General features: G+C 39.1%; 1 protein-coding gene across 1 annotated transcript; it reads left to right on the forward strand.

Annotated features, from left to right (window-relative positions):
• The first annotated feature begins 6,851 nt into the window (after window positions 1-6,851).
• On the forward strand, window positions 6,852-13,185 carry cmtr2 (cap methyltransferase 2). Its single transcript, XM_061045639.1, has 3 exons — window positions 6,852-6,915; window positions 9,132-10,391; window positions 12,097-13,185. The coding sequence occupies exons 2-3, from the start codon at window positions 9,141-9,143 to the stop codon at window positions 13,144-13,146; spliced, it is 2,301 nt and encodes a 766-aa protein (XP_060901622.1). The 5' UTR covers window positions 6,852-6,915; window positions 9,132-9,140; the 3' UTR covers window positions 13,147-13,185.
• The last annotated feature ends 5,976 nt before the right edge of the window (window positions 13,186-19,161 follow it).

Genomic DNA, 19,161 nt, shown 5'->3' on the forward strand with positions numbered 1-19,161 from the left:
GGAAATGTAACCAAAATATCACTAAAATAAGTCTCAAATTAGTTACTTAATTACTAATATTATTAATAATTAATAACTATATTTAATAAATTGAAGGCGTGAAATCCGTACACAACCCCTCGCACCCAGCTTATATCACAATGCAAATACACCAGTAATCACAAACAACTGCTCTCTTAAATTATAACAGAATTTATTTAAACAAAGCAACATCAATCCAAAATCAGTGAACTTAACCAAACAAATAACTATTACAAACTAATTTAAGCAAACAAACATTATCAAGCAAGGCTTATGAATGAGGTGCAAAAGTGTAGTTATGTGTGTGTGTGTGTGTGTGTGTGTGTGTGTGTGTGTGTGTGGATGAGAGAGAGAGAGAGAGAGAGAGAGAAAAAACAAGATGGTGGAGAGAGACTAGTTTGAGCTCTCTGAGCTGAGTTCTGTTACTTCCAGAAGTCTAACACCAGAAAGCCAGTGGCCGGACTTTGATTCAATGGCGGGTACACTGGTCTATCTGAAGGTAAACTAGCATAGCATTACACACATAGACGAACACGGCGGTTCATCACAGTAAAACAAATGCAGCAGCATTAAACAGAATGTGATGTCTCATCAACAATGATGCATATTTCTGCCTAGACCAAAGCTCTTACTTGGGGTAACTCCTGGTGAACGTTGCACAGTTGGTTAGATCGTCACTCTGTTGAATATTAAATCAACAGATTCAGGCAGGTTTCCTTCGTGGCAGATGTAGGAGGAGGGTAGCATGATTCAGATCTTCGACCCGAGCGTTGCTCTATAGGGTCTTCTGGTTGCAGGAGCCGAGTTCTTTATGTGTCCTTGTGGATTCAGGGATCAGTGGGCTTCCTTCAGCGCTCCTGTCCAGTTGCGTTCAATGACGTCTTACGAAAAATCAAAGGAAAGAAACTCTTCTTTTTGCTTGAACCTGATAGCATCTGATTGCGCCCAAAATTCCTAAAAATATGCCGTGGAAGTCGTCAGCTGAATCCTCTGATGCTTGAATTCAGCATGTAAGCCAAGAGGAGGAGGGTTTGTCTGGAATGCTGGAGTCCATCTTGTTGGAGAGGTTATCCTCTGGTGTCAGCAGACCACACTCCTTTGTATAGTTCCCTCCAAAATAACTCTAGTCAGGCTTGAGAACTGCGATACAACCCTGAGTCCTTTGTCCAGCACACATGGCTGAGGCCCAACATATGCCATTATGTGCCAATTGAAAAGATTTGCATGTTTATATTTATAAAGTGATTTTCACATGTTGGTAACTTTTGAGGCGTATAAGACTGTATTAAGTTTTACATGTATTCAATCATAAACAAAGTAGATGTAGCACATTATGTCAAATAAAGGGTCAGTTATATTTTACCGTGCAGGTAGTCTGACTCACAGAGTCTTTTGTTGGTTCGAAGCAGATATTCACAGGTAATGTCCAGTGACTCCTGTGTTAGTGTTCATCATGTTTCCTCAGCCATTCCTCCTCTACTCTGCTAATCAGTTGCTAACAGCACTTCAGGAGCCACATTTGTCAACAGAGCTGTCAATCATGGCATTTTACCCCTTTTTATATCCTCAAATAACTCATTCAAACTATAATTCTCAATTCAGTTAACCCTCAGGTATACATTTGTACAGTATACTAACTACTGACAGAAACCATGTTTGAGAAAAAATCAATTGACATACTGTATATTTTGGTTTTATAGTTAACTCATGTCCTATCTGTTTAAATGGAAGAGGCGGAGCTGATAACATTGTGCATGCAGTCGCTATCGAGGGAGATTAAAATATTTTGGCTTCACTTGGGAAAGCTGTATGTCGTCCATCTTTTTGTTCAGTGTATGGTGTTATCATTTAAACTTTGAAAAAACAAAGTCAGCGCTCACAACCTACATGTTGAAAATGTCAAGTTTTGATGATAATTTGCGATGTGTAATTGGGCAAGCCTTTTGTCTCTTACCATTCATCTTTTAATGTTTTGTATGGCCTTTTTCTTTGCTGGGGATTAGGCCAATTTAATGCCAGGGCTCACCTGCCCACCAGAAACTGTTTGAACAAAACAGATTCCCTTCTGCCACTGTTTTGCAAGGTCTGCAAAGCACCAAAGGCTGTGTGACCTCCAAAAATGTGACTGGTTAAAAGCAAAAAACAGCTCAGAGCCTTTTTGTTCCAAATTGTGGACATAAAGGGTTCAGCAAGCCTTTTTCAGGCACTGGTACAGACCAGTTGGCTGGTTATTAAAATTCTTCTTGAAGGCAACATACATGTGGAACATAGATGGAAATATGTTTTCAATATATCGCAGCAATCCATCCAGCAGTTGTTCACTGCTTTTCACTCAAAGAAATGAGTGCCAATTTGGTGCTGGGTGAGAAGTCAGAGGTTCCACCTTAGTCATTAAGATTCATATTACTGGACATCTGTGCAACACATTATTGAAGCCCATCCAATCTAACAGTTATGGTACTTTTTCAGTCCGTACCAAACAGCGACCGATCATCACTGCCTGTCCTGGAGCCATATCCCCGTGGCTGGCAAAAACTCATCAATTATTCTCTGCATTAGATTATCTTTTCACTTTCCTCGGCTTCTGAGAAATTATTTCCAGTCCTCATTATTATGCTGTCCCCTGTAGCTACTTGGTTACTGAAAGATTGCTTGTAATGTAAGCTTCTAGCAGACATAATTAATGAAATGGCAATTTGTGGCAACGTCCCTTTTAAATGTTAATTGGTCCTGATAAGAGTGTCAGCAAAAGTACTGTGTGAAAAAGGATGGCTGCATATTTTTATATTACACTGATGGAAATCTGCACATATACCTTTTGTGTCAACAATGGACAAAAATTGTGTTCCTGTTTAATTAGTAGTTTTATGACTCTGTACCAAAGAAAAGGGATGTAAGGCTAAGACTGTTGTGCCTGTGTGTGTCTAACTGCACTGTCTGTATGGCATGATTATGTGTATGTACGTGTATGACCTTGTTTTCTATGCATCAAGGTTATGACCAGCAGGCTGCGATCATCATGATGGCGATAACATGCATCCATCACTGTGCTGCTCAGACCTTTATTGAAGTGGTGACAGCAGATCTTTGACCTCCGGGCTGAACTCTGCAGGATAATCGCTGCAGTTGTCAATGAGCTCAGGTGAAGGAGAGGCCACAGTTACCTTGTGTGAGAGTAACACATTAGGATAACATTAAGTTCTATTTGTGGTGCTTTAAGAGCGCCAAGTTGGTTTCATGTAAAGACAGAATATTCAATAAAAATACATGTTCAAGACAATAAGCAAAATTTGAATTTGAATGTTACAAATGTTTGGTGAAATGGTATATTTATATGAAATATATCTAAAATATATTTAAAAATAGTTTCTCACGCCCTGAATGTTTTTTAGTGAGTAAAAAAAAACATCTATTAAATAAAACAGGAAAATCAAACATACTGTGTGAATGTGCATGAAGAATTGTTATACTGTGTTATACTGCGTAGGTACCGTTAGATTTAGAGACATGTTACAGGGTTAATCCTGTCATTCATACACACATGCAGGCTATGAATAAAAACAAAGATTAGAAAACAGCACCATGCCGGCTTTATACATGTATTCCAATTTCATCTCTCTCTCTCTGCACACTAACAGCATCATAGGGGTGGATGAGTGCTACACAGAAAAAAAGATTTTTGTTCATAAACCAAAGTAATGGACAACATTTAAAATTTGACTTGATTACACTTAATGATAGGCTATATCTTTAACTCTCATCTTCTAGATGTGTAACACTTTATCAAGCAGATGTATTGATATTTCACTGAATAGATATTTTTTTAACTTGCTGAGGAGAGGAGAGAGGGGGTCAGAGGATCATCAAAGACTGTATTATTAATCCTGTGTACCATATAAGTAACACTTTTCAGAGGTACTGGTTGACGAGTGGTTAGTCTACGCGGCCCATGTACAGAGGCTTAGTCGTCAGGTGGGCAGCCAGGGTACCAAATTCACCTGTGGCTACTTTCTCCAATGTCCCTTTTCGCCAATAAAGACACAAACAAAAATAAATATATATATTTCAGAAAGTAGCACTTTTCATGACAACTATCTAGTTGTTTTATAGATTTTAAAGTTTAAAGTAGGGAACTTAAAAACAGATCAAAGAGCCACCAATAAAGCAACAATGCTAGCAAGGCTAAAACCGTTGACTGTATATGAAGGCACGTCTTCATCTACTTCCATTATACAAAAATGAAGCCGAACCTCTTTCGCTAAAGTTTGCCCCATGTCCCATCTGGCAACTGGTTAGTATATGGACTATCATTTGATCATGGATTCAACTTTTTAATTTCTTTTTAATCAAGTCCAAACCCAAAACATCCACCTGCAATGGGTCTGAAGGGAACATGTATTTCACTTTGCAATTGCACTTAGTTTTTTAGTGTAAGACACTTGTCCTTCAAAAGGACAGAGTCAGTGGCAGAGTCACACAGTTGGTTTGTTAGTGGGGACCTGAGTGAGCTGAGTGCTGGAGGGGACTCGTGATTGGCTGCCCTTTAGAATAATACACAGTATGGATGCTGTCTGTCTCTCTACCCATTTGCAGAGGACATTTAATTTTTCCATAGTCACATATGACCTTTAAAACCCCAATCTCTTTAATACCAATAGTGACATATAGCTACTCTACTGTGTTGCATTTGATTTGAATACTGAATACTCCAAACTCCAAACTTTCCTTGCCCCCCCCCCCCCCCTTATTTTATTTTACGTGACTCAATGTGTATTCAAGAAAAAAACTCACTACATCTTTTAACTAATTTTACAGGGGTAAAACAATTTACTAAAATAATCAGCTTCTCATAATCTTTTTGTTTGACTTCAAACCACAATACTTTGGTTTAATCCTCTCATTATGAGTCTTTCTGCACAGTTAATCTTCGAAACTCACTCCATCATTTCCAAAATAAACTCCTCCTAGCCTCCTCAAACATCTGCTTGAATTGACTGCCTCCCTCCATCTGTCGCAGTTTGAGATGCTGCATTTGGATAGCTTTGTAGGAACATTAGGACAGAAATAGAAAGATAACTTTACAGCGCACACATTAATATTACAGGAGGTGCTACTGTTATGGCAGGGAATCAAACGCTAGAATGTTTACACCCTACATTTTTGGAAATCCTAATTGCACCTGGATATCCCAAAGGTCCATTATTTATGAATGAGACTCCTTCTGTGTGTGTCCTGTTTTTACTTAGTCACATATTTCTGTTTGTTAAAGCATAGATTACCATTGTATGAGCAGCATAGCTGATCTATGTGAAGTATATTGTAAGATACAAACAGTATTTAAACAACATTTTAAAACAGCATTGAAAAAGTGCAATCCACAGTCAGTCTTCAGATGCTCTCAATCTTAAGAGCTCTATTATTATATAACATCACGCAGATCAGTACACCATGGATAATCTGGCGGGGAAGATGCACACAGAAGAAAATCTGGAACAATAGAGGATAATACAGAGTATTCATAGTCATAAATTCTCCTGAATTTACCCACAAAGTGAAAGTTAAAACATGAAACTACAGTGTATATTAAGTATTTCTCTGTCTATGTCTATGCACACATTGTTGTCAGATATTTCACTATATCAATCAATCATTCTTTATTTGTATTGCGTCAATTAATAAAAACAAATGTTATCTCAGGACACTTTACTAAAGCAGGTAAAATACCTAACTCATTGTTATTTAATGTTACAAAAGAACAGGTAAAATACCTTATTAATTTCTCTATTACAGAGACCTAACATTAATCCATCCAATATGATATTTTAGATCATAAATGCATAGTTGATTACAGTATTATTTGAATACACTAATTTCAATATCAAAATATTTGGGTTAACATTAGCTCAAACCTCCAGCTAAAGGTATACTCTGATTTTTTTCGAATAGCCTATCACATCCTATCAGTTCAGTTATTTTAGAAATAAGATAGGGACTTTATTAAATAACTGACCTTGTCTGCAGACAGGTTTATAAACCCCCACTTACAATCCAGTGGAAGTGATATTAAAGGATGTCTTCATAAAAAAGAAGTTCCTATTCTACAAGAAAATGTGAGGGCATTTGAATGTAAAAGGAGAGCTTAAATGAATACAAAATAAATTACAAAACCTTAAAGGGGCTATATGTAACTTTCAAAAATACTGTGTTCTTAGCGTTACCGCATGGCCATTAGGTTACAGGTGCGTTAGGTGAACTGCACCTGTAACCTGTTACTCGCTCTCTGCAGGCACTGGCTGAGAGCGGGAGTGTGTGATGAGTTTGTCCACCTTTGAGAGCTCCTAGAGCAGATAGAAGTGTGTGGAAGTCGGCCTCTGGCTGTGCAGGTGAAGACCGAGAGTGTGTGATGAGTTTGTACTGTTGATCTCTGTAAGCAGAGCGGAGTGAGGAGGACGTTGAGAACGCGCATAAAATGTCACTTCCTGGAGCTTTCGCGGAAAATACGACCCGGGGAATTTTTTTTATACAGTCAACACAGATAGACAGTGAACATCTACTTTTTCACACCGTTCGCTTATTAATGGCCGATAAAAAACGATTTATACATAAAAAAAAGTTACATATAGAACCTTTAAAAAATCTATAATTTAAATGTTAAAAAACATATATATAATAAAATAATAATAAGTTAACTATTAATTTTCAATCTTTGTTTTTGTGCTTTTGTTTGGTTCACAAATAAAAATCATAGACCGTCCTGTATCAAATGATAACGATAAAAAGCGTAACTCGTCCTTTAAAGAAGCCCCGCCCTCACAGTTACCCGCATGCGCATTGAGGATCTCAGTCACATGACAGCCTGGTTGGTTCAGTTTCCTGTCTGCTGCCAACTATACGGTGAGTTTCTGAAAAATCCTTTCCAAGGGGTCTAAGTCTGTGCCGACATACACCTGTTGACACCTGATTCACATTCAGATAGAAACATCTCTGAAAAGTCTTGAAAGTTTGTCATGTAAATACGAGCTTAAAGATATTTGAAGACAAAACTCACAGAGAGCTCAGCGCTGCTGGAGGAGCACAATGTTGCTTTGGCTGAGGAAACACATGTTTTATCACATTGTGGATCCACTTAGACAACATTCAACACTTCCGTCAATTTTAAATACATCACTTATTCTGTTTCAGATGTTATTTCAACATAACAGTGCAGGGAATACTAAATTGCTAAAATGTGTCATTACAAGCAGTATTGAGGATACAATTTTAGTTTGACTTGTACTATTTTCAATGCAAGGCTACAAAACCAAACAATTGGTTATTGATGATGGTATGGATGAATATCACTATTAGTAGCTTACATACTTTGACTTTGTCTTTTTAGGGAGTGATGTTAACAGCAGCTGGTCAACCTTTTTACTAACACAGCACAGAGAAGAAGACTTTCATACACACAAGCAGTGGTTGACAATTTGATTTACGATGAATAATTGATGAATGTGCTGCCATTAGTTACAGTACGTTGCCATTCATCAGTGAGTCACTGCAGACTAATCAAGAAATGACCCAGAAATGCATTCTGCTGCCCACTGTTGTCATCTAAATCATGTGCACGCGAGCAGAGGATTAGCTCTGGGGTTAATTTGATTCAAGACTGTAAATTTTTTATGTGTCACTTGTTAGAAATTGTTCAATAATTACATGAAGTTGAAAAACCCCCCAATTTTGATCCCATCATGATAGTATTTATTTTGTACTAAAAAAACTTTTGGTCAGAGATCGACTTTAATATAGTTCTTGAAGGCTACCAGCTCATGGGTGACAACAGCAGTAAACAAATATTCCTTGTGAAATTTGTCAATCTTCAAACTTGGTGTTCACAGATGTTGCTGGAAAACTAAAGAATAAAGTTAGTCTTCTCTGCACAGTGAATGTTTTGCCTTTACTTGTTTCATGTTTGTTTAATTATATTTTAGTTTTTACTGATTTCAATAATTCTGTTTTATTTATTCTTTATCCTTTCTTCCTCTTGTGTTTTTCTCTGTACATTTTCTGCACCTTTAGACCGGTGATTCATAACCTCGGGGTCGCCAGAAGCTTGTGTAGGAGAAAAAAAAAATCTGATATTTTCAACTGGGTTGGTTTTTTACATTACAGCGCCTGCACCAGTGAGATAATTTGTCTTATAAGGCCGTTGTCTAGAGCTGTTAGGAGGCTGTTTTAGGCTGGCTGCATGCTTGCTCCTGTACGCATGTCTTTAAAATGACACACCCCATAGACTGCATGCTTGTTGTTTGAGTGACTGCTGTTAGTCCTGTCTTTCTTTTTAAGTGTGACCAAAAATAAAGCCATAAACTATATATTATAAACATCTGGGCTTTATGAAAGTCATGAGCATGGATTCAGATGAGACAAAGAGGTGTGAGATCACTTACACATCAGTTTAGGGGCTTTTATTATTTTGGGTTGAGAACCACTGCCAAAGACAAAGTCCTTAGTGCAAAATAATATGATTGTCATCTTGAGTGAATTTAATATAATTAATGAATGTATTTATGAAGTAAATTAAAGTTTTTCAATTTTAAGAAGTGTATTATCAAAAGTAAAAAAATGCTGTTTTCTTGGCTCATGAAAATGGACAATTTTGAGATATATGGTCTTAGGAGTGCTTCTGTTAGACTTTAGACCCTCTTGTTGTCTTCATATGTAATGATAATACCACTGTTGACTAAGAGGAAACATGTATTGTAGTAGTGACTGATTCATAAAATCTCTTGTTTTTGGAGTGGGTGGCCCTGTGAAGAAATCACCAGTAGTTACAGTCTGACCTGCTGCCTGAGGACACCACAAAACAATGAGTCAACATGAGTAATTCAACACCACTCATGCATGTAGAGGGAAATGAGGGGCAGCAGAGCTTGGCCTTGGTTAAATTCACTGTGAAATGTTGTGCTTGCAGAATTTATTTCTTCAGATTGACTCAACCTGTGCCATGTAAGCAGGTCACAGAATAACTACACCATCTGCTGGATCACATCTAAAAAGAAAATCAGTGATGCAGATGTGTGTGTGTTTTTTTTTTTTTTTCTTAAACTATTATTGTTGTCTTTCAACAGGTGAGGAGGATGAGCTCAAACAATGGGACCAGACGGAAAGTCAGCAAGCTGCACCATTTCAACAACATGGTCGCTTTGGACCAGGACACACAGACTGAGATTCTGAGTCTTTTTAAAAAAGTAAGGACCTATGTGAAACCGTCCAGCGGGGAGTGGTGCATCCCTGACCCAAATGCTGCTCTCAGACACTCTGCAGAGGAGCACTGCAGGCTGCAGGACCTAAAAGTGTTACTGAACGATGTGAAGAACCAGCTCAGTGACAAGAACGTCCAGGTCTGGCACCAGCACACCAACTCCACAAATCGAGCCGGGAAAGTCATCGCCACAGTGCGTTCTGCTGCCAACGCCGAGATCTGCACCCAGGCCTGGTGCAAGTTCTATGAGATCCTGGGAACATTTGATCTTCTTCCAGAGGAGGCTCTTCAAAACGGAGAGCTGAACACGGTCCACCTTTGTGAGGCTCCGGGAGCTTTCATTACCTCTCTAAACCACTACATCAAAACGAGCGACTCTACACGCTACTGTGACTGGAGCTGGGCAGCCAACACTCTCAACCCGTACCATGAGGCCAATGGAGGGAGCACCACCATTGCAGACGATCGGTTGATTGCCAACACGTTGCCCTGGTGGTTTTTTGGCTCGGATAACACAGGCAACATTATGCTGCAGAAACATCTGCTGGAGCTGCAGGCGTTTGTGGCCAACATGCGCAGAGTCGACTTAGTGACAGCAGATGGGAGTTTTGACTGTCAGGAGAACCCGGATGAGCAGGAGGCGCTGGTGGCGTCGCTACATTACTGCGAGGTCACAGCTGCACTGCTGCTCCTCAGCCCGGGTGGCTCCTTCGTACTGAAAATGTTCACTCTGTATGAACACACCTCTGTCTGCTTACTCTACCTGCTGAACTGCTGTTTTCACTCTGTAAACGTCTTCAAACCTGCAACTAGCAAAGCAGGAAACTCTGAGGTGTATGTCATATGTCTGAACTACGACGGAAAGGAGGCAGTGAGGCCTTTGCTCTCCAAGCTGATCCGTAACTATGGACCACATATGGCTGACCGTGAGACACTTTTCCCAAAATCTCTTTTACCAGAGTCTTTTTTGAAACAGCATGAAGAAGTGAGTTCATACTTCCACGCACTGCAGGTGAGGACGATCACAGAAAACCTGCAACTGTTTAAAGGAATGAGTGCAGAGCAGAAGCAGCATCTCGATTACATCAGGGACTGTACAGCTCAGGAATACCTGCAGCGCTTCCAGGTAGGAGTTCCTTGAACCATGAACTTGTCATTTGATGTCACTATAGAAATTCTTGAGCTTTGAAATGGCAGACAACAAAACAAGTTCACTTAGAGGATCATTTGCTCAAGTTAAAAATCGTATCGCATTTTCTTCATCAGCAGATTGAGTTTCCCTCGTCGTCATTGAATTTTCAATGTTAAGCTTTCATTTTTTTTACTGAGCACTTAAGGGACTTTTTTTGTCCACGTTGACCTAAAAGGGAATAAATGAATTAAAAATGAATGAGTGAAACTCTTTCTAAAGTGAAACTGTCCTTTTGAGGCCTTCAGTGAAGTCCAGTTTAGAGTACTTTTGAGATGTAGTTTCCCAGTGAGAAATATGGGCAGAAAAACCATAGCACAGTGTAGATTTAGCATCTGCTGGTAAAAGTGTATCTCACTGTAACAGACTTATCAGACCCAAAGAGAAAAAGACCTGAACAGAACCAAGTCCCAGATTAGACATCTTCTGCTGGTACATCAGTTTGTGTAGTATCTGAACAGGCCTGACATCTGAATTTAGTCTGACATACTAAACAGAAATGAATCAAATCTTTCATTATATTACACAAAGAAAGGAACATTTTAGAAGCTATTATCAGTCAATGTTTTGCATATTCAAGCAAAATTATAGAGAAATTCGGTTTGGTGAGTAATGGCACCACTAAGGTCTCTGAGGACAACTTCACTGACGTAAAACATGAACGGTGTGTTACAGTTCGGTGTCTGACTTTCAGCCTACTGTTTTGTGAAGCTCTTGCCAAACATGTAAAAGCCTATCCATTATTACTCCTGACAGTTCACCTTCTTGCTCTCTTTTTCTCTATATCCGTCTTCCATCTCTTAACTGGCTTCTTTTTAGCTGAAGGCTGTGTGTGAACTAGTGCCATAAAGCCATACACACTCACGAGACCGCTCCGCTGCCAAAGTTACATAGTGCATGCTTTTTAAATGTCAGCAGGATGAGAAATCACTGGTTTCAAAAAGAAAGTTTACTTGTCAGCCTAACTCTCACTTAATTTATCATCTCAGGATATATTTTTCTACAGAGGTTTTGTTCTCAATCACCTTTGTAAAGTCTTCTTCAATACAGATTGAGGTTCAATTAGTCAATTATGGTCCTAATCGGAGTAAATGAGTAATAAAGCAAAACGTCTCCACCTTCTACTTTACACATGCTACCATCTGTCTCCAAAAAAACATCATGTTAGGCCAAACTGACAATGCACATACTAATGGATAACATTGTGGTGGGTTTGTCTGCCTCTTATATATATTATTTGGGTGAACATTACGTATACCTGCTCAGCATTAGCAATTTGGCTCCATCATCATGACCATGGCAGCATGATGAGTTAGGGTGTGGCTACGTTGCAAGTTCAGCCTCACCCTACTGCTAAGCATGGCTGTAACAGAAGCTGTCAATCCTTCTTTGATAAATGACATCAAGTTAAATGTAAATCTCATGCTGGAAAGACTTTATACATGTGACTCTATGAAGCATCTTTGTATAAGAGCTGAAGGCTAAATAAAGGTAGAAACCCTTAAGAAATAGAATTTTAATAAACACTGTTATTTCACTGAATGTAAACAACTGGTAATTAATTATTCACTACAGTCATTGTATTTCCTGATAAACTTCATTTGTGCATATTTGTAATCAAACATTTGGTCTCTGTGTTTAGGTGAGCTTCCTTCCCCGGAGTCGATGGGTCTCTCGTAACACGGTGAGTCCCGCCTGCTGCAGCGTCTCAGCGGGCCGACCGCTGGGACAGAAGAAGCAAACAGGCTCCTTCAATGAGCGCAGGGAATTGCAGACCCTGAGCTGGAGGGAGCGGATCGAGAGGGGTTGCCATGCCACAGAGCTAAAGAGACACCGCGTTGAGGCCAGTGGGATTGGCTGTGTGCTGGAGGGACCCCTGACTGAGTTTCTGGTGGATTCATGGTACGTTATTGTTGGGGCTGCATTGCCTGCAGTCAGAAACTCTGCAGTCTGTGACGGAGGATTGTTAAACCATCTAAATGAAGCCCTCATGGACTCAAGACTAGACTGGACTCTCACACCACCCTGTGCCTCTTGCAGTGTTGTTTTCGCTGCCTCCATTCTGTCTGAAGTTGCAGGTCTCTGTGTCTACCCAGGCAGCAGTGAGGAGAAAAAAAAGAAGAGACAGTGTCTGGTGTTTGGCAGCAGCCACGTCTGGGGTGAAAACCAACATGAGAATTTGGCCATAACATTTTCTGCAGAGCCTTCCCTTCCTCAGAGAGGATGTGTCCTATTGCATGACGGGGAGCCTTTGTACCAGCAGCAGCTCTTAGCTTGTGTTGTGTCCTCCCTACAGACCCTGAACTCTGGGGATGCCCTGCTGCTGCCCGTGTTGTCTGCCCTCACCCGTGTTACAGCAGCTATTGTGCTCTGCCTGCATGTGTGTTTTCGCTCAGTCACTTTCAGGTGTCCTCCACCCTCAGGCGTTGTTGGTTCTGTTCTTGTGTGTGTTGGCTTCTGCGCTGAAGCTGCTGCACGGATACTCCCTGTTCTCACTAACGTCCGAGACTCTATGGGTCAGTTGTTAAGAGGAGAGGAGGACTCGGCTAAAACCCCTTCGCCTGAGTGTGACAGACAGGTGATGCAGTTTGTTCCCATGGACGAATTGCTCACAGGAGGACTGACTGAGTTCCTGTTGACCATGAATTCTGAAATCCTCCAACAGAGGCTACATTTACTAATGCAATCGTAGTGCAGTGATGTTGGATCAGTTCAATCACATTGGGCATCCAGCAGTTGTTAATTAGATTTTTTTATATTATAAGAGTTCCACGGGATGCTACAGAATTCATTCTATTTTTATTATACATCTTTCATCCAATAGTTAACCACAGCACCTCACCACAGATGTGTTGAGTCAGCTCAGTCTAATGATGCAGTAGGGATTGGGGATAAATCGATTTTTTTGGGGGAAAATCAGGATTTTCAAATATGAAAATCTAGATTTGAAACTTACTCCACCGCTCCTCTTGGGCTCTCGCATTTCACATCCCCCCCTCCTCGTTTACTTCCTGTGTCTGGTTGGCCCCATGTGTGTGCCACAAGTATTCAGCTCAAGTTGCTCTGCCTCGTCTGTACTTTTGGTGTACCCTGAAACTGCATAGAGCACGTTTACAGCTTGTACAGAAACTGTGTCATGTACAAAAATTCTATATGAATTATTATGAAAGGATGGTGTCATGTAGACTTGTTAAAACAAATATATATGGCTAATAATATTTGCCATGTTAGCTCATACCAGATATCGGTGTGTGTATACTGTATATGTTGCCGGATAAGTGACATAAAATTGCACTACAGAATTGCCGACATAGACACTGTCAACATTACATGGCTCGTCTTCCAGAGAGTTATAAGCTTCGTTTTCAACTATAAAATGTCCCGTTGAGTCAAGAGCTAAAAACAAACAACAAGGACACGTGGAGTTCGTTGTTCATGTTCTAAATATGCTCTTACTTGTTTATAGTTCCAGAAATTCATCCCATCATGTGTTTGTTGTGTGGAGATAAGTTAAAAGTAAGAGATAATCATCTTTTAATTGAAATATCGTGCTTCCACACCTTACAGACAATCACGTATCACCTACCTCTGAAACTAGCAAACTTCAACTCCTACTAACAGAATTAGCCTTTAAAAGTGAAACAAAACTCAAAGCAGCTACTAGGTTACCTAACTGCAGGTGGAAATCAACCTCACACCAGCAGTGTGATAACCAAGCTGACATCAAAACTGAACATAATGGAATGAACGTCTTTTATGCACTTAATTGGTTTAGCAGGAAAACTTACTAGGTCTGGTGGTGAGTTTAGTTATTGCTCAATATTTAGGTGAACAGACATTTTTTAATGGAAGCTGCAAAGATTAGTTGATTAAAAAATATGTTTTAAATCTAAATAAGTTCCTCAGAAAGGAGGCACTCGACTCTGTGAAGATCAAACAGGAAGACAGACTGATGACAGAAACGTTCAGTGCATGAAAATGCAAATTACTTTCAGTGCTTGATCAACAGAAGTCATGCGTGACTAAACTCACTGAGGATTTTAAGGAGGTTGAATAAACAAAAGTGGAGCCCTCAGCAGCAAACCTCCTGTCAGTCACAGATGGTTTGTGTTGAAACCCACATCACAGAGACCCTGGAGTTTTAGCCTGAAGTGCCTTTTATATTTAACAATATTTGATTTCATCTTAGGATGTCAGGGATCTTTTTGTCTCTTTGCCATATTGAAGGTTACTGCCAGCTAACCGATCAGCAATTTCTTTAGTTTTGTCCAACCTATTGACTATGAAAGTATAGCCTGTGTTCACTGAAGTGTTTGATGCTGCATGAGCTGGATAAGAAGGTAGCTGCTTGGAAAGGAAACATGCTTATTCACTTAGCTTCAATTATAAAAAAGTTGTTGTTTTTAATATTACCACAATGTCATCGTGATGTTTATTTTCTTATGAAAAGAATAAAATGTGTTCTTGGCAATTACACAAAATCTAAGTTTTCTGTTTCCTGAGAAAGCTCCAAATGTTTTTTCAAGTTTCACTTCTGATACTGTTTTATAAATATTAGGTCTAATGTAAATATTGTTTTTTTTGTCTCAGCCTTTGGACTTATGTTCAGGGTGGTAAAATCTCAGTCGGACTCTGAATGGACAACTTCTCCATTGTTTGTCAGAGATGAACAAACATTAAAGAGTGGGATTGTAGTATGTGTTACCATGAGATAACTGTTATCTATGTCCAATTGTAATATCCCCGACCCTCTCTATGCACACACATCCACCACGGTCATGTTTCAGCTGCTTCTTCTTTAAAATAGTCAATGCTGAACTGATTTGTGAGCATCTGTATACAGCTGAAGGAGCTACAAATTGCAGATCATGCGGTCAGAAACGTCAGCTGCAGAATAAAAATGCAGATGAATAATGTGTGTACTAACCGGAAAACTAACCAGAAAAGCATACTAACTGTGTACAACAATAAACACAAGATCATAAAAAACATACATTATGACATTTAAACTCTTTTTATTATAATTCTCCAATAATAAATCCTTAGATTTTAAGTATGCAGGATGAATGTTGATAGTTATTATGAACTATTCTCCTTCACTTTGGCAAAACATTTTAATTTTCCTGTAAATACACAAAAACAGAATATCTGTAAAAAAAAGAAGAAAACAATACAAACCCTAGTTTATCTAAAGAGGTAAGACATTGATTTTACGCTACATAGTGTGGTTTTTGTTCCTCTATGGGCCGGTTCCAATAAATGTCAATAGGTCAACCCCATGACAACTGTATAATACTTAACTGACCAAAGGTTACCTACAGGGGTTTCATTAATTGATTAAAGGCAGGGATAGTAATTTTCTCCAGATACACTTACTAAGATTTTGGTTGAAATAGTCTTTAGGTCCTGACAGACATTAATAATTCATTGTGCTCTGAAAAAGGAACGAAGAAAATCCGTCATCTGTAGAAGTTGTAAGCCTGTAAAAACTTTGACCAATGTCTGCCACGAGGTACCAATCTGATGAACCAATCATGTCTCCCTGCTCGTTCTCTACCCCATGCATTCACGAGCCCACGCTCAAAGCATGAGCTGAGCTCCGCTTCTTCACTAATGGTCTCTTGTGCATGTAAGTGAGGGCCATGGCTTTTGAGGCAGCACAGAGGGGAGGGGGTGGGTGCAGATATAGCACTGAGGGAATACTACTTTCAAAATCATGCTAGTTTTTGAAAATTACTAACCCTGCCTTTAATTCTGTTTTAATGCCTCTGGAGTGTTGCTTTTATGAACTGTGGATTTGGGCTAAAAATGGAATTAGAGGACAAACCAGTAAACCATTTCTTTCTAACCTGTCTGACTCCAGCCAAGCAAACAGACATTCGACTAAAAATACATAGATGGACATTTATTTCCTACTTGTTCTTTACATGCAAAACAGGAAAATACAAAGTGAGCAACAATTTTACATTCATATTATTTAAATATTACAGTTTTAACAATATAATATATAATAAGTCTATTTATAAACCAATGTCACAAAGTGCTTTACAGATTATAAAAATCCCAACAGTAAAATACACAACAATACACAATGATAAAACAACGCAGCAATCACCCAATTAACAGAGAATAGAAACAACTAAGACAAAGATTTGCTAAAGTTAACAGTAAAACAAATAAAACAAATAAAACATCATGAATGAAACAAAGATTATAAGAAGGCCTTTCGATAAAAATGTGTTTTTAAAATTGATTTAAAAGAAGATACTGATGTAGCTAGTCAGAGATCCTCAGACAGGTCGTTCCACAGCCGAGGAGCCCGAGCTACAAATGCTTTGTTTTGTGAGTGTGTGTCTGAGTCAAATGATTTAGTATGGAATCTATACTCTGTCATTTCCAAATGTGCCACACACACACACACGCACACACACACACACACACACACACACACACACACACATGCTCAAACACACACGCATGCACACACACGCACACACACACGCACACACACACACATACACATACACACATGCTCAAACACGCACGCACGCACACACACACACACACACACACACACACATGCTCAAACACACACACACACACACACACACACACGCTCAAACACACACGCACGCACACACACACACACACACACACACACACACACACGCACACACGCACACACACACACACACACAAAACAAAGCTATATTTGTATCTGCTGCTGATGCTGACTGTAGTACAATCTCTGAGGATGAAGTGATCAGATGGTGAACTTGTTAACTCCGTCCTGAAAACAATTTGACTTTAACAAAACAGATGTTATGAACTTATGTTGTATTAAAATAATTCTTCTAAGGTTGATGACCTACAAAACTGCTGATCATTAGAGATGGCATGTAGGCATGGAGGTTAGTTTGAATCTACTGATATATGGGAGAAAAGTGCATTTTTTAATCTAGACAATCTGAATTATATAGACAATAATGAATCATCAGGCAGTAAATAAAATAAAAAAACATTGCACATGACTGTCAGTGTGACAAAAACGCTTGACAAAAGCAGCAGTTTTGGCTGATATAAAAACATTTTTCATACGTTTTATTGTTTCCACATCGCTACTGAGTGGAGCTCCACCACATGTCTGCTGTCTACAGAGAAAAGATGTTGACAGATGAGGTGAAGTGAAACTGCCGTTACGTAACACAAATAATGCAGCAGGAATAAACTCGTGAAGAGGACAGTTTTCCTCCCCGCAGACAGGGTGTGTGTTCACCAGAGGAATTCAGCTCAGTCAGTCAATTGTCTCTCAGTGATCACAAGCTGTCCTGCTTGTTAGTCTCACTTTGTACAGTCAGTTTGAGAGAAAGATAAATATGTTCAAAAACTAAAAAAAGCATTCACATCTTAAAACATCCTCATCATGACAAAATGACCATGAAGCTGTCAGCACTATAAGCCTCATAATTAAACTCACGGTGTTTAATACAGCTTTGTAAGAACCTCTGTACCTAATATTAATCTCTTTGCTGTTCCAGGATTACACCAGGTTAATACTAATTACGCCTGATTCAGGTCAAGTCCTAAATCCTCAGTTTTGGGACCTGAGACAACTGTTAAAGAGTTTGACTATTTAACATTCATTTAAGCTACTTTCTTAAGTAGTTTAAAGTAGGCTAATGACAGACAAGCCTGATAGAATAAAGCTAGAAACAGCTAGCATGGCTCCGTGACAGCACTTCCAGCTAGCACAAACAATAATTTTCCATTGTGTTATATGTCAGACTTCTGCATTAGTTAGTTTTAACTCCCTAGTGTCCTGGTGTGTTAGCTAGGTAACCTCATGCCGATGCATATTTCTAGACGTTACTGTAATAAGGTGAATTTTTAAAAGATGCGTCCTGTATAATGTATTATAACAAATATGTATATGATTTATTATCTGTATTTCCATCACGACATTCAGAGTATGAATGCTGCACCCAACCCATTTATTTCAGAATAACTCTTTTATCTATGAAGAGTTTTTATATGGATGATCTGAGATATGGATCACATTTTGTTATTTGATGTGCCTTTCTCCAAGATTCTCTTGCAAAGGCCGGCACTGGATCCTTAAGCAGGACAGGTCTATCTGTCTGTGTGAGAAAAGCCTCCATAGAAAAGAGAAGTTCAAGTGGCTCTTCTGTTTTGACCCACAAAGGGATCTTAGTTGGAGGAAGATGTATTTTAGCCATGCAGTTGGGACTAACACAATCACAATTGATACCAGTTTAGACTTGATAGAGCTAATGTAACTCCCCTTTGCAACGTATACTTTAGAACAATTGAACATAGTTTTTTTTTTACTAAACCCTAATACATTTCTTCTATCATCTAACAAGAGCATGCAATTAATATAGTTGCTTCTATCTATCTCTATCATTTTAGTGAATACACTGTTTTTACCTCATGTTACTGACGCTATATTTTTCAAATACATGTCCACGTCCATGGCAGCTCATCCACACGCATGAAGTCTGTCTTCTTCTGTATTTTTTTTTTACCACTAGTACACCATCCATTTTTAAAGAGCCCATATTATGCCCTTTTTGGGGTTCGTATATTTAATCTATGTACCTACTTTTGTACGTTCACAATATCTAAAGTTCGAAAAAAGTGTCTGTTTTCATGTACTTCTCCTCCTTGCTCCCTCTACGCTCTGAGT

Source organism: Labrus mixtus, chromosome 1 (assembly GCF_963584025.1).
Source record: "Labrus mixtus chromosome 1, fLabMix1.1, whole genome shotgun sequence".
NCBI lineage: Eukaryota > Metazoa > Chordata > Actinopteri > Labriformes > Labridae > Labrus > Labrus mixtus.

Coding starts and splice junctions, on each gene's coding strand:
- cmtr2 (XM_061045639.1), top strand. CDS start 9,141: ATGAGCTCAAACAATGGGACCAGACGGAAAGTCAGCAAGCTGCACCAT. Junction 10,392..12,096: donor AATACCTGCAGCGCTTCCAG/GTAGGAGTTCCT, acceptor CTCTGTGTTTAG/GTGAGCTTCCTTCCCCGGAG.